The 16,101-nt window shown below is 41.2% G+C and overlaps 1 protein-coding gene across 1 annotated transcript in view; it reads left to right on the top strand.

Annotated features, from left to right (window-relative positions):
* The window catches only part of LOC135711705 (sialin-like), a 55,977-nt gene that overhangs the window by 25,539 nt on the left and 14,337 nt on the right, over positions 1 to 16,101 (top strand). Inside the window, exons 2-5 of the mRNA XM_065234659.1 lie at positions 7,893 to 8,095; positions 8,201 to 8,437; positions 12,913 to 13,341; positions 13,406 to 13,562. Coding sequence (XP_065090731.1) covers positions 7,893 to 8,095; positions 8,201 to 8,437; positions 12,913 to 13,341; positions 13,406 to 13,562 — 1,026 coding nt within the window. The remainder of the gene's footprint in view (positions 1 to 7,892; positions 8,096 to 8,200; positions 8,438 to 12,912; positions 13,342 to 13,405; positions 13,563 to 16,101) is intronic.

The raw sequence follows: 16,101 nt of genomic DNA, 5'->3' as shown, positions 1-16,101 counted from the left end.
TTTTAGACTCTCCCACCCTCCTCGTAGCGTATTTTGCTATACCTAATACATGCCCACCTTCTCCATCTTCCCTCAAATGCAAAAAATACTACGTCATTTATGCTTGATCAACATCGAAACATTCGAACTCTACAACATGCAGCTATACAAATGGAATCGATGTGTTAAAACATGTAAATTTTGTTAATTACTGTTTATTACAAAATAGACGTACCCGTTTGGGGTAAGATCGGAACTATGCTCCTCCGTCTTTGGCTCGCTAACCTTTTATATACCTGTCGGTAGGTGCATAGAACATGGTTCATATATATTCAACTTAATTGGTTAGTTACTTTTTGCACAGTAGCCGAATTGATTTGTAATGGTCTACATAGTTATTCTGCACTACACTGCTGAGCGCCACCTACAAGGTACTCTCCCAAATTCTATGCCACCGTCTGTCACCATATGCAATAAGAGAGTTCGTGGGGCAATACCAGGCGGGATTTATGGGTGCCCACGCTACCACGGATCAAATTTTCGCGATTCGGCAGGTTCTGCAGAAATGCCGCGAATACAACGAGCCCACACATCATTTGTTCATCGATTTCAAATCCGCATACGACACAATCGATCGAGATCAGCTATGGCAGATTATGCACGAGTACAGATTTCCGGATAAACTGACGTGATTGGTCAAGGCGACGATGGATCGAGTGATGTGCGTTGTTCGAGTATCGGGGACACTCTCGAGTCCCTTTGAATCTCGAAGTGGGTTACGGCAGGGTGATGGACTTTCGTGTCTGCTGTTCAACATCGCGTTAGAAGGTGTGATCAGAAGAGCTGAGATAGACACGAGTGGCACGATATTCAGGAAGTCCATCCAGCTCCTTTGCTTCGCCGATGACATTGACATTATGGCAAGGAACTTTGAGATGATGGCGGAAACGTACATCAGACTGAAGGCTGAAGCTAGACGGATTGGACTTGCCATCAACGCATCAAAGTCAAAATACATGAAAGGAAGAGGTTCTAGGGAAGACAATGTTAGCCTCCCACCCCGAATTCAGATTGACGGTGACGAAATCGAGGTGGTCGATGAGTTCGTGTATTTGGGCCCACTGGTGACCGCCGAAAATGATACCAGCAGAGAAATTCAAAGACGCATTATGGCAGGGAATCGTGCCTACTTTGGACTCCGGAGGACGCTCCGGTCGAATAAAATTTGCCGCCGCACGAAGTTGACTGTCTACAAGACGCTGATTAGACCGGTGGTCCTTTACGGCCACGAGACCTGGACTATGCTCGTGGAGGACCAACGCGCCCCTGGTGTTTTCGAATGGAAGGTGTTGCGTTCCATCTGCGGTGGAGTGCAGATGGATGACGGAACGTGGAGGAGGCGAATGAACCACAAATTGCACCAGCTGCTGGGAGAACCATCCATCGTCCACATTGCAAAAATTGGGCGACTACGATGGGCTGGGCACGTCGTAAGAATGCCGCACGACGACCCAGTGAAAATGGTTCTATAAAGCGACCCAACAGGAACAAGAAGAAGAGGCGCGCAGCGGGCAAGGTGGATCGACCAAGTAGAAGGTGACCTGCGGACCCTTCGCAGACTGCGAGGCTGGCGAACTGTGGCCATGGATCGAGTAGAGTGGAGACGACTTCTTCGGACAGCAGAGGACAACAAGGCCTTAGCCTGATTGGTAAGTAAGTGCATAGTTATTCTGCATGAATTGCCCAATCTTAATCTGAAATATACCAGATTTTGATAAGTGTGAATTTGTGACCCTCTTTAAAATCCTGGTGCAATTTCAGATTGCAACTGTGAAAATCCGTTTCACTCATTTCTCAGAACGGTCGTCCCGGTCGCGTTCAAATTTCCAATATTCCTTGCAATTGGGTGATTTGCCCTTTATTACCTATCGGGGGTCTCAAAGATTCCAGTTTCTTCTCTGGCAGGATCGCCAGAAATGTGAAATTCCGCCGATATTAATTATGGGCAAATCACCCACGACGCAACACCCAACTGTCAGGAAATGTGTATGAAAAGTCATGACCTACCTAGTTATTATCCATCTCATAGCAACCACATTCCTTAATATGTTGTATAGCTGTTGAAGGCTTCAAAACAAATGGAAAGAGCCATATAGAGTGAATATGTGTGAGCTAGCCTTATAATCAGCACTGCAAATAAAGAGTGCTGCCATCAATATTTGGTTAAACATTTGGTCCTTTACCACGCAATCGAACTTCATCAGAATCGTCGTGTGCAGCTTCCAGGATCGCGTTTTGGCCGTCTTGTTTTGTTTATTGTCGCAATTTGGAGTCACTACCTTCTTATAAGTCTATAGTGCGGCTCTTTTTTTAGTTCGACACACGGTTGTAGACGACACTCCCAGCTTTCGACTTTCGATTTCTCCCTGATCCATATTTCCTGGCTGTCGACAAACGTTCTCTGAACACATTTATTACGTTGGTGACAGTTGATATGGCCACTATTAACGATTTCGCTAACTCGGCGTGCGAGTAGTTCGGATTTTTGCGATGCGCGTGCAATATTTTGATAACTGAAGAGAGGCATCATTCTGCACGCACACGCCTACAAAATGGGTGGTGTTCAGGTTTTTTAAATGCTCAATTAAAAGAAATGCGTCAAGTTTACATTTACCAAATTTTGATCGTAACACCCCTTAGGGTGATGGTCTTACCCCGCTTAACGAGCTACGGTCTTAACGCAACAGAGCATCTTTTTTTCAAAATCATTACATATTGTTGATCAAAATTATCTATAACCGTACAAGGATGATGATAAAAGGTTAAGATGACAATATGTGTTCAAAACAACAGGACTCCAATCTTTTAGTGCTGTCAAACCCATAAAATCTGCTGGCAAAAAATAACATCCAGCAGCACACGATAGATACTTAGGTATGTTTCGTTTATTTTCATAGAATTTGACATTTTATTGTGAGTCCAATGTTCAAAATAATGAATAGAAAAAATTACCCTGTTTTGCGCTAAAACTGATTTCTGGTTAAAGTGAGTGGCTTAAACGCACTTCCCCTTAAGGTTCAATTTAGTTTGATGCTTTTTGGAAAATTTCAAAAGCAGTTTTTTCCGACGCATTATTTCAGATTGCAAAAAGCGCGCACTATTCGATTCCTTTTGATATTTTACACAAAATGACGCAAACTTTTTGCAATCTAAAATAATGCGCCGAAAAAAAAATGCTTTTGAATTTTTTAAAAATGCAACAAAGTAAATTGAACCTTAATAACATATGTAACATAAGTTCTGAGAAAAATTCAAAACCATGCCATTTGAAATCAAACAATCAAATTTTAAAATCCTCTTCAATGTATTTTATTCTGTTTATAAACTGTTGAAAAATACATTTACAGTACACTCAATGGACCATTATCTTCGATTCAGGTTCTGGACGGTGTCTATGTCGATTTCTTTTACATTTCGCTTGATTCAATCAGCCATCTGTTGATTTTGAGCTTCCCAGCCATTGTCATACACTATACGCTTGAATACACCCGATTGGAGGCACGTTTGGCGGATTATCCTTTTCCGGTATGAATGGTATTTTTTGCTCAGTTCCAAAATGATGCACTTTCCATTCGCAAAATGTTCGTGACGAAATGCACGGCACCATTTTGGTGTTTTTTCGAGTTGTTGCTGAGTATATTTTGGTGCACGCTGACGTTTTCATAGATTACGTTGTTTAAAATCCGATTGATTGTCATGTTTAAAACGTGAAATTTTCGTGTTGATTGACCAACTTTATTTTCAGCACTTGACAGCATTTCTTTTTATTTTCCGGTTCTTTACCATCACGGCAATCTTCAAAACACGATAAATATTTAGTTAATATTGGCTTCTCTTTGAACACGCTTAGAATTTCACTTGTACTGAGCTGTTCAAAATAATTAACTTCAAAGTTTAATCCGACTAATATCTAAGAACATCCATATGAATTAAAATAGCATGTTAGGCAACAGAACTTTTGTAAAACGGTCTACACTTATTGACGACAAATAAATAAAAATAAAAAAGTTGGTGACTTGTGCACGTAAATTCAACTTGTACTTCATTTTGAATGGAAACTACTGCGCAATTTGTGTTTGACAGTTCAATAGGAGTATACATTATACAAGCTATTTTAAAACTACCCAAATTTGGGTAGAGTCCACCCAGATCGGTCAAAACTGAACCTACCCAAAAATGGGTCAACTATGTTGGGAGTGACAAGTTGACAAATTGACAACATCGACATGAATCCGATCGACTTTGTTTATTTGTCAACTTCAAGTGGGTAGCCCTGTAAATCAATGGGCGTTCATGGGTTAGCTTCTCCAAGCTTCTGGGAGGATTTTGAACCTATTCTACGAACTTTCTGGAATGAAATGAAGTTTCCAAAACTTCCAGGAAGATCATTAACAAACCGGTAAGAAGTTCCGTGAACGAAGATCTGTGAAATTCTAAGAAGTTATCTGAACTTCTGCTGTATTTCCTGAGTTTCTATGAAATTCCCTGAACTGCAACAAAGTTCGATGGATTTTACTAATTTCCTTGAATTCATATGAAGTTTAAAAAAGATCCTGTAATTGCTACGGTATACGGAAAACCTTTACAAAGTTTGCTGAACTACTATGAAGTTCACTGCATTTCTGCAAAATTCTCTAAACTTTTAAAACTTCGTTGATTTTCTGCGAAGTTTTCTTAAGTCCTAAAAAGTTTCCAGAACATTTACAGAAAAGGTTGTCAGAACTATTCCAAGTCAATTGAACTATAACGAAGTGCACTGAAGTTAAAAGAAGATCCCGATACTTTTGTGAAGTTTCCTGAAAGTTAACAAAGTTTCCTTAACGTCAACTAAGTACCCTAAACTTGTACAAAGTTCCCACTTCAATGAACTTTTCCCAAACTTTTACAAAACACCTTGAATGTCTACGAGGTTCTCAGAAGCTTTACAAAGTTCTACGAATTTCAATTCAATTGTCTAAATTTCATTTTTTCGAAATTCAATGAAGTCAAAGAAAAATCCCTGAAGATGATGTTCTCCAAATTTCAACAAAGTTCAGAAGATATATTAAATTTCTTCAACTACGAAAAAGATCCAAGTCACATAGATTGGTGAGAGAAATGAAGGAGCAACTTTTGAAAGAAGGAAAATCAATATGATGGCATATTTTATTCATGATGTCTAAAATCCCAAAACCATTGAAACACTAAAGAACTGCTCATGTTTGAAAGAAGGAAAAGTTCTTTAAAACATTGCATTTAAGTTGCTGATTAAACACTTTTGTTTCACGTAGGACTTCGTCTGTGTACATTTTTATATGGGGGTACACTTTGTGAAAACAGAAAATGGAACATGTAACAAAATTATGAAAGATTTTGAACGTTAATAACTCAGTTGCCCCTGAATCAATTTCAATAATTTTATCACCATTCGATCAGAAATATTTCTACGCATCTGTTAAATTTAAGACATCATCATTCTGCAAAATGTCACTATTGAAAACTTCACGAATGTGCAACTGTTGATATGATAATTAAAATAATTACCGCGATTGCCTGCGAAAAACGATTTCCCTAACGCAGGTGTAAAAGTTGAATTCCATCCGGTCTCACCAAACGGTGTTTATTCAATCACCGCGTGGTGAGTGGTGGTGTTCTCCAGTAAACAACAAAAGGCTCCCCACAAGCAGCTAGCTATCAAGGCTGCCCTCCACCGCTGATCGGATTCAGTTCCACTCACCGTGTGTGGTGGTGTCCGGTCGTCGGCATAATCAGAAGCAGCAGCAGCAGCAGTGCTTTCAGCGTTTGGCGTTGAACATTGTTCTCCAGTACACAACGAAAGGCTGCCTGCAAGCAGCGAGCTGCAGCCCACATGAGCATCCATAGAAGGAGGAAGAAACCGCACCGCTATTGATCGAAATCAGTAGCTCTTCGTGCGTCTCTGTGGGCCATCTATGTCAAGCGCGTCACCCTTATTCCAAACAACGTACAGCTCACCAGCCTCATCTGTGTTTAACACCCTAATAGCTCAGCATTACTCAACCATCACGACAAAACGGTCCTTTTCGGGTCGATCTTGTTTTCCGTGCTGAGCACCAATGATACCGACGCCAGGAAGGCAGCTCCCACACCTAGACCCTACCTATCGACCCATCAACTCATGAACCGGTGACCAACGGCAATCAGAGATGTTATGCCTCACAACATCCCGGTGGCGCCGACTGCACCATAAATTTGTAAGAGATTATTTTTTGGCCATTTGTCAAGGTCATCAATCGGATGTCAGTTCCCATATATGTATAATAGTATGAAGTGTGATATCCACGGCAATATTTTCAAAATTAAAAATCCAGAACTGTCACAATTATTGAAGATTCTGGGACTTGAATCCACTTTCAGGGTCTTGTACATGCAAAGAAATCAAAGATCTCACATGCGGATCAATTCTCAAAACTCGTAGACTTGAAGAAATTTACGAGATCCAAGACTAGGCATAATTAAAAATTCAAAACACCGGCTTTTTTCAAAATTAAAACATCAAAAGGATATCTAATAAATCTCTCATTTTCCCAAAATTTGCTACAAATGCTAATAATCATTACTGATCTATTGCAAACGAGATTTCAGTATTTTTGAACCACCTTATGCTCTACCTTTGCATGAAATAAAAATAAATAAAACAAGCAACGTAACGTTCATTCAATGTTTAAATCATAAAAACAATGTGAAGGACGAAATATTTCGCCATCCCTGATGTTGCGATAGTACTGCAGGAACCATCTATACGGCTCGAAAGCTCTAATTGCCATATAAAGTTATAAAATTGGAAGGTGCACGTGTTCCTACTAAACAAATCACGTTTTGATTACCGTAGAGGACAAGCACCTTCCAAAATAATGTTTTGATTGCATCACCCTGAACCGGTTTCGTCAATTTAATTGAGTTCATACTTAGCCGTGCATATACCATGTTTTGATGTCACTGTCTGTATAGAGCAAGCTATAACGGCCGATAACGGTGCATCACTTCCAATTGCCACGGCAGCGGCCTTTGTCAGCCTGCACTAATCAGCATCCGCATCGTTCCCGAAGCGATATATAAAACGATCACAAGCGGTGGATTAATCACACCAGTTGAAATCAATTCAAGAAATGACGTATTTTAGTGCCAAAATGTATGTCATTCTGACGATGCTATTAAAAATTATAGATGCATCACCGCCCATTTTACGTCAGATGGAGGGTAACCAGTATCTTGTGATGGGCACAAATGGAAACTATCGATACGGATACAACGAAGGACATTCCGCGAAATTAGAAACTCGCTCGGAGGATGGGACTGTTCGGGGATTCTATATCTTTGTGGATGCCAACAGCGACCTTCAACCAGTTCATTACCTCGCTGAGGCAAGAATAGGATTTGTCGTTGTTCCCACGATCAGTACGTCAAAAACCGAGCAGTCGACATTTCCAGAACAACATGTGAAAAGGGCATACAAGCTTTTTGTAAACAAACCTTCTTATGCCCTTTTCTCGCCACCCATATGACACCAACGCAAACCTTTAACATCACCGGATAGGGGACACTTTCCCCTTCCCGATGATATTGCTGGTTTGCGTGGGCGACCCTCGTTTGGCGAGAAAAGGGCCTACAAAGGTTTGTTTACAAAAAGCTTGTATGCCCTTTTCACATGTGGCTCTTGATTTCCTGAGAGCCGAAACGATCCAGCTTTAGATGATGAAAATGAACTGCAACGCACCGTTGATGCGTTCTTCGATCAACCTGAAAAGGTTGTCAACTAAAACAACTTTTCTCTTTTCAATGAATAAACTTGAAAGGTATGCAATCTCACTACTCTCTTTTCGGTCAAATTACAGATCACATCCCCACCCGCTTCAACATCGCCATTATGCTGTTCATGTCCTGCTTCGTGAGCTACATGTTGCGGGTCAACATGTCGGTCAACCTGCTAGCGATGATCCAGCCAACTGCGAACTTGGCACGACCCATTGCCCGCCTGTCGAACGCGACCACCTCGAACGGTACCTCTTTTGCTGCACCCGCAGACGCAGTTATGAATGTAAGTCCTCAAATACCATCATCAGCTGATGCACGACCTACATAACATTTGCCTAATGGCTTCAAATCCTAATACCATCTTTCTTTCAAACGACCTGAAAACCAGTACGGCCCCCGCTACAACTGGTCCTCGCACGATCAAAGCCTGATACTGGGTTCCTACTTCTACGGCTATCTGCTGACGTCGCTGCCGGCTGGAATCCTCGCCGAACGATTCGGACCGCGGAATTTAGTCGGCTTCACGCACGCTGTGAGCGCCTTTCTGACGGCTCTGACTCCTCTGGCGGCATCCTACGGACTGTGGTTCATCGTTGCCAATCGGGCGGCGCTGGGAATCTGCGGGGTAAGTCATCATCATGCATCAATATGTATTTGGAGTGACACCGTGCATGGCGCCAAGCACGAACGATCGCTGTTGCTAGGCGCCCATGAGCGGTGCCTCCGTCGGGGTAGAAAGAAGCAGTGAAAGTAAAACTCGTCGAAAGAAACTTTAAAGGTCAATCCCGACGTGAACGTGCAAGCGCGAAGCGGAGTGGGATTTTCAGCAGCATGAAAGAGTTAACTAGCGCTACACGTTAAGAACGGAAAACCCAAATATAGGTTTGGTTTACCCAGATTGGGCTAGACCCGAGCAGCTCAGAATGTTGGTCAAATTTGCATAACACTAACTCATATATGGATCGCATTTACCCATATTTGGGCCAAGAAATTTACCCACAATTCTGAGTTTGTCCGGTCTACGCCCAATCTTTTTGAGGAATGTGGATAAACTGATCTTAGCGTGTAGTTGATTTTTTTCATTTTGCAACAATGCCCACTTCGGTCCATGCGTGCACGCTCATGTCTGAAACAGCTTGAAGCTCAGCAAGTGCAGTGCCGGTTGAACGAGGGGACAAACCCGGCATTGGTTTATGTGCGAAAATGATTTACCGGTTGAATGGAAACACGGCATTTTGATCGGTCGGTATAAACAAAACTGTAACCAATACGTGCCGTGCATTCAAGACGCCGTATACGTCGGAATAAATCTTCATTGAAGACCTGATGTAACACTGAAACCGGTGTTTTTTTTATACTGAAGGTCAAGGGGTCATGTCAATTAAATACTCAATAAGGGGCAGTTCATAAACTACGCATGGAAGCCTAACAGTGGGCATCGTTGGGTTGCGGCAATAGGCATGAAGCCCCGTTTAGCGCCGACGGTGGAGATTGGGCCGTTCATAATCCACGTAGACCAAAATTTGATACTTTTTAACCCCTCGCTCCCCTTTTGTAGACGATAGTAGACTTTTCTGAAGCTTCCCCCACCCCCCACCGTTATTATGTTCTATTCATCATTTTGAATAGCCTTTGGCAGATAATATTATTCAAAATATTAAAAAAAAAAAATAATATTACCTTGGACTTCCGTTACAGTGAACAACACTTTGTGTAAATTAAGGTGAATCGCTGTGACATCCTTAAAGGGCGAACACGAAATTATTGCGACACATTCAACAGGGCATAACTTTTTTACCATTGGGTAAAAATCAACCAAATTTTGCACACTTTCTCATTGATGTGTATTGTGTACATGCTGTCAAACTCGAAGTCGTGTTTTTCGATTCAACGAAAATGGAGGTGAACCAACGCGAGTTGAGAGAACAAATTCTTTCCAAACACCTGGAATTTCCTGACCTGTCGCACCGGCAGTTGGGAAAAATGTTGAACATTCACCATTCAACCGTCTCCAGAGTGTTGAAGCGGTTCCAGGAGCGGTTGACGTTGGACCACGGCAAAGGAGCTGGAAGAAAACCGGGACCGGAGAACAAAAAGACGGAGGGAAAGGTGAAGCGGATAATTAAAGCAAATCCCAACGTCTCAAGCCGTGATTTGGCTAAAAAGATCGGCATGTCGCAGAGCTACGTCCAGAATGCAAAGAAGAGAGCTGGACTACATACATACAAGGTACAGAACTTCCCAAACCGCGATGAGCGGCAACAATCGACGACTAAAACTCGGGCACGGAAGCTCTACGAGAAGATGCTGACAAAATATGGCTGCTGTGTGATTGACGACGAAACGTATATAAAAGCTGATTTTAAGCAAATTCCGGGGTTGGAGTTTTTCACCGGCAAGAGCAAGTTCGATGTGGACGACAAATTTAAGAAGAAGAAAATGTCGAAGTTCGCCTCCAAATATCTCATTTGGCAGGCCATCTGCTCTTGCGGACTGAGGAGTGAGCCTTTCGTGACAAAGGGCACAGTAAATGGCGAGATCTACAAATCTGAGTGCCTCGAGAAGCGCCTTTTGCCGTTCTTGCAGCAGCACGACGAAGCTCCGCTATTTTGGCCAGATTTGGCATCATGCCACTATTCTAAAAGTGTCCTGGAGTGGCATGAGGCCAATTCTGTCCATTTTGTTCCAAAGGACATGAATCCGCCAAACTGTCCGGAGCTGCACCCGGTGGAGCAGTACTGGGCAATAATGAAGCGGGAACTTCGGAAGAGCAAAAAGACAGTCAAAGACGAGAAGGACATGTTAAGAAAATGGAAAAAAAAACTGAGAAACTGGTACCGGATGACACTGTAAAGACTTTGATGGAGGGCATCAAGCGAAAATGCGTTCAATTTTACACTCAAGGCTCCATCGATTAACTTTTCTTTTGATTTTTGAAGTAAATATATGTATAAAACTACCCTAAAATTTTGGTTTGATTCTTAACATTATAAGAAAATTGGCATGACATTTTCGGTGTCGCAATAATTTCGTGTTCGCCCTTTACTGGAATAAGTTGCAAACAAGTTATCACGACTTTTCAGTGACAAGTGTGCTGCTAGGGAAGCTACTAGAGAGAAGCTTTTCGAAGAAACTTCTAAAATAAGCGTAAAGTCATGAAGCTTCTAGAAGATTTTCTAGAAGCGTCCAGAACAAAGCTTCCAGAAATAGGGTTCTAGAAGAATCTTCTAGAAGAAAGAAGGTACCAGAACAAACATAAGCTTCCTGAACGAACCTTCTAAAAATAAGAATAAGCTTCCATCCAGAAAGAAGTTTGTATATCAAGGTTGTGTAAGGGGCCTCCAGAAAGAAGTAAAAGAAGCTTCCAGAAATAAATTTCAAGAAGAAGCTTCCAGAAAGATACTTCTAGAAGGAGCTTCCAGAAATAAGTGAACTACACTTCCATAATGAAATAGAAGAGACTTCCAGACGTAGAAGGAACTTTCATAAAGATGAATTTCAAAAAAGAAGTTTCCAGAAGACTCTTCTAAAAGAGCTTCCAGAAAGAAGTAGAAGGAACTTGTAAGTTTTTAGAAGAAACATCCAGAAAGAAACTTCTAGAAGGTGCTTCCAGAAAGAAGGAGGCGAAAATTGTAGAAAAAGTAGAAGAAAGTTCCAGAAAGAAGTTTCATGAAGACCCTTTTAAAAAAACCGTCTCGAAAGAAGCATCTAGAAGGAGCATCCATATGGAAACTTCAAGAAGGAGCATCCAGAAAGAAGCTGCTAGAACATATTTCAAAAATAAGCTTCCAGAACTAAGCTTATCTTTTGAGCTCTTCTCTAAGCTTATCTTTTGACAGATACGCGTATTTCGTCTACTACTTGCAGGCTTCATCAGTGCCAAGTACGTGGCAACAAGTAGTTTTGAGTACTTGACACTGATGAAGTCTGCAACTAGTAGACGAAATACGCGTATCTGTCAAAAGATAAGCAATTATAACGGAATTATAAGGAAATCAACCAACACACTCAAAGCTCTTCAATAAGTTTCTAAAAGACGCTTCCAGAAAGAATCGTCTAGAAGGAGCTTCCAGAAAAAGTAGACTAAACATCCAGAAAGAAGTAGAAGAAACTTCCAGAGAGACGTAGAAGAAAATTTGAGAAAGAAGAAGAAGAAATTTCCAGCAAGAAGTTTCTAGAAGACTCTTCTAAAAGAGCATCCAGAAAGAAGTAGAAGAAAATTCCAGAAAGAAGCTTCTAGAAGGAGCATCCAGAACGAAGCATCTAGAAGAAAGAAGCCACTAGAATAAACTTTAAAAATAAGCTTCCAGAATGAAGCTTCTATAAGAAGTTCCTTTGAGAAGCATTTAGAAAGATGATTCTAGAAGAATCTAAAAAGTAGCGCTTCGAATGAAGCTTCTAGAACGAAGCTTCTTGAAAGAAGAATAAGCTTCCATAAAGAAGCTTCTATTAGAAGCTTCCAGAAAGAAGTAGAAGAAGTTTCTAGAAGGAGCTTCCATAAAGAAATTTCATGAAAAAAAAAACTTCTTGAAAGAAGTAGAACAAATTATAAGAAAGAAGTAGTAGAAACTTCTTGAAAAGTTATTGATGTCCAGGCCAAATTTTTTAAAAAACATTTCTGTCCCGACCTTCTCCAATTTGTATAAAACTATGCATGATTGTTTATTATGGTCAATCAATCACATTTGAGCTCAAATTGGAGAAGGTCGAGTCAGATCGATTCGTCATTTGGCGTACGAAACAAAAATAATTCGTCGTTCATAAGTCAGAAGATTGAACTACGTGTGGTTAAATCTACGATTCTGTCTACACATTGATATGACTATTAGGCATCTTGTTGCGATGAAGCAGACTGGAAAGTAAACCTGATAAAATTTGGGAAATTATTATTTGATCGAATGCCTACGATGCCGAAATATCATATTCATACACCTTGATCAACCAATCTTAATCTGAAGTTGAAAAAATGAATACTTCCACGACGAACAGGGGAAATGTTCCATCATTGAACGTACATAGTCTCACAACCACATTGATTGGCCATACTAACCACCGACAGCGTTACATAATCATACTGATATTAAAATCCCGCTTCCACAGGGCGTCCTCTACCCGGCTCTGCACAATCTCGTTTCCCATTGGGCCCCACCGGACGAGAAAGGCAAATTCATTTCCGCCTTGATGGGAGGCACCTTCGGAACCGTCGTCACATGGCCCCTGGTTGGAGTGTTGATCGAAACTCTCGGATGGTCCTTCGCCTTCTACATCCCGGCCGTGATAAGCGCCATCGTCGGTGCCTTTTGGCTGATAATAGTAGCCGATTCCCCTGCCAAACATCCACGCATCGGAAAGGAAGAGCAGGACTACATCGAAAAGTCCCTCGGTGATACCATCTCCAAGCAGAATCTGCTTCCGCCGATGAGGAAAATGATGACGTCGGTACCATTCCTTTCCCTCCTGGTGCTACACTTTGGCAATCTCTGGGGACTGTACTTCCTCCTGACGGCAGCGCCCAAGTTTATGAGTGAGGTATGTATTATCGAAACGCTATTAGGCTATGACGCAAGAGGGAATTAACCATCATTATTAACAGGTTCTTGGATTCAAACTGGCCAAAGCTGGTTTCCTCGCAGCTCTTCCGTACCTTGCCCGAGCCCTGGCTGCATTTGGATTTGGAAGCATCGGCGATTACCTGAGAAAGAAATCGTTCTTCACTGTTACCACAATTCGCAAATCATTCTGTCTGTTCTGTGAGTATTCATTCGCAATTCGCAAGATCCTCCCAGCTAGATCCCACCGCATGACGACGGCCCTAATAGAACTTGTATGGTTATGTTGCTTAACATCGTGTTAAGGGTATCATCCAAACCATTTGTGGAATAGTTCCAATAGGTCATCGTTCGGGAATGGTATTTTCTATTATTAGGGATATAAAGGTGGTTGAACTTGTCTTAAACTTTCCTTCCTTCAAATCATTCATAGTGTCAATGAGTCAAATCATCGGAACTTGATTTGATAATGATCACGTGATAAACAATCTCATTTTTTGCGAAAGGTGTACAGCGAAACCCCTCTCCCCAGTGCGCTCATTTCGCAATCATTTTTTTTACTGCCAGCTGCCTCAGCTGAGAGAAGCAAGGAATGGCCGGAATGCAAACAAACGACAATTGCTAAGCAAAAAGAAAACCAAAGCGTGAAAGAAATACCGTTCGCAGTGGAATATTACCGGGTCGGAGCACGCTTGTATCTGGGCTAAAAAGCAAATCATCGTAGCCAAAACAAAACTGCAAAAACATCCGACCACCCTGGGACCCCGTGTTGGGGTCCCCCACCTCCCTTTCCAATGTTACCTTCTCTAGCCTAGTAGGTAGGTACCGAGTGGAAGCAGCAGCAATGGATTGGCAAATGAGACGCGAATGCAGAAAGAGCAAAACGCCGATAGATATAAGAGCGAATCGCCTCTACTGCCCTCACCATGGGACTGGTCGATGTAGAAAACAGCAACGGCAGCTCGTTGACCGTGGTCAGAAGAGAAGATCTCCCAGTCTCTGAGTGATCGGTGTATATTTATAGATGAATTGACTCTGTGCTCAAGTGGGTTGTGAGTGGTGTGGTTGCCATGCCAAATATTGTTGTAACTTTATTTATAGCGTATATGTGATTTTGGTTTTGACCGCGACAATTCTCGGCTGTGCTGAAACCAATTGAGCTGAGCTCAGCTGAGATTTTGGAATGTGATCAGTATCAACCATCATCAACAGAAAATTAGCTCAACTGGTTAGAGGATAGCCGGGACCGCTATTTCCATGGCACCAACCACCGCGCTATTCGGAGGATTCCTGTACTCCAAACTGCTGGTTTTGCTAGTTTTGAGACGGTGAAAGGAGATGGGGAATCCCTCGACCAGCAGCCGGTTCAGATGCGTGCTCGGTGCCGATGTCCAGTATGAACTTGAAAAGATTCGAATGTTCACGAAGCGACGAACTCGAATGCCGAATGTGATGTAGGCGAGAATAACTATATCTCATGGAAAGTTCCATTGCTTTTTTCACTTTGTCTGCAATCTTGGGGGCTACCCTACCAAATGAGAGCTAAGGCTGTTACCAAAAAAGTTTTCTATAGCGGCAACTCTGAAAAGCGTGAGTGAGAGGTGGCACCGACGAGATTTTTGAATAAAATCGATTTTTCATAGTCATTGCTGAAAAAAGATTACATACACATTCCTATGAGGAAAATTTGTCACAATCTGCTAGATACTCCAATTGTTCATAACGTCTTTTTTTTTTAATTCTCGTAAATCGCGATTTTTTAGGTCATCATCGTCATCAAAAGTGGGTATCAAAATAAGACCTAGCATCAATTTAATACAGCTCATGTACATATTTTTTTCTGAATTTTACTGGTGACGTAAACACCGATGCATGCAAACGTTCCTGCATGTAATCTTTCAACTAGCAACTTGCAGGAAATGTTGATTACAAACATGGAAGAGATGGAATATCTCATAAATTGACGCGATCTATAATGTAAACTTGAATGACATATGACGGTCCGTTTATGTGCATCATAGTAACATAAATTTACACTACTTTTTCAAACTGTTATATTCTGAATAACTTTGGCAGAAAAAGTATACGTCTATTGTTGGTCGTTATAAAGCTATTCATGATTTTGTGGAGAAAGGATAGTCATATTTTTGCGGATTTCCTTTAATTTACACAACAAAAAATTAATTTTAATATCACATCAAAGTAGATGCACTACAATCGTGTCGAAAATATGGTGTAATATTACGTGCCAAAAAGGACAAAATTATCATTAATACAGTGCATGAACTGAAATTACGCTGCTCTTGCTGCATTTGTTTATTTTTGTGTCCATAAAAATTACATGAGATTTTCTACATGATTGAAGTCCATCCTCTTTGATGTAATATTAAAATTTATGTTTTGCTGTGTAGGGGAAATGGATGTAATATCAGCCTGAATGCCCCTAATTTGGTCCCATACATAAATTCAGCAATCGACTAAATTTTCAATAGCTACCAAAAATATGCATTGGTACCCAATGACGCGTTCATCTAGATAAAATTGATAAATAGTAGATTTTTAGCGATGAGCCCAATCTTAGATCCATAAGCCATCATTATAGTCATTTCCCCTATATATTCGCAATGTCATACAAAATCGGTCAATAAATGGGAGTAATTTGGAAAATTTATCAAATAAATAAATTTAAAAAGCACCTTTAAGCAGTTATTCAGATATCAAGTATTTTGCAAGCGTGGAT

Source organism: Ochlerotatus camptorhynchus, unplaced genomic scaffold (assembly GCF_037179485.1).
Source record: "Ochlerotatus camptorhynchus isolate MF236.1 unplaced genomic scaffold, CSIRO-AGI_Acam_v1.1 ptg000434l, whole genome shotgun sequence".
In the NCBI taxonomy this organism is placed as follows: Eukaryota; Metazoa; Arthropoda; class Insecta; order Diptera; family Culicidae; genus Ochlerotatus; species Ochlerotatus camptorhynchus.
The sequence above is the reverse complement of the archived record's forward strand: the minus strand, read 5'-3'. Positions and strand labels throughout refer to the sequence as shown.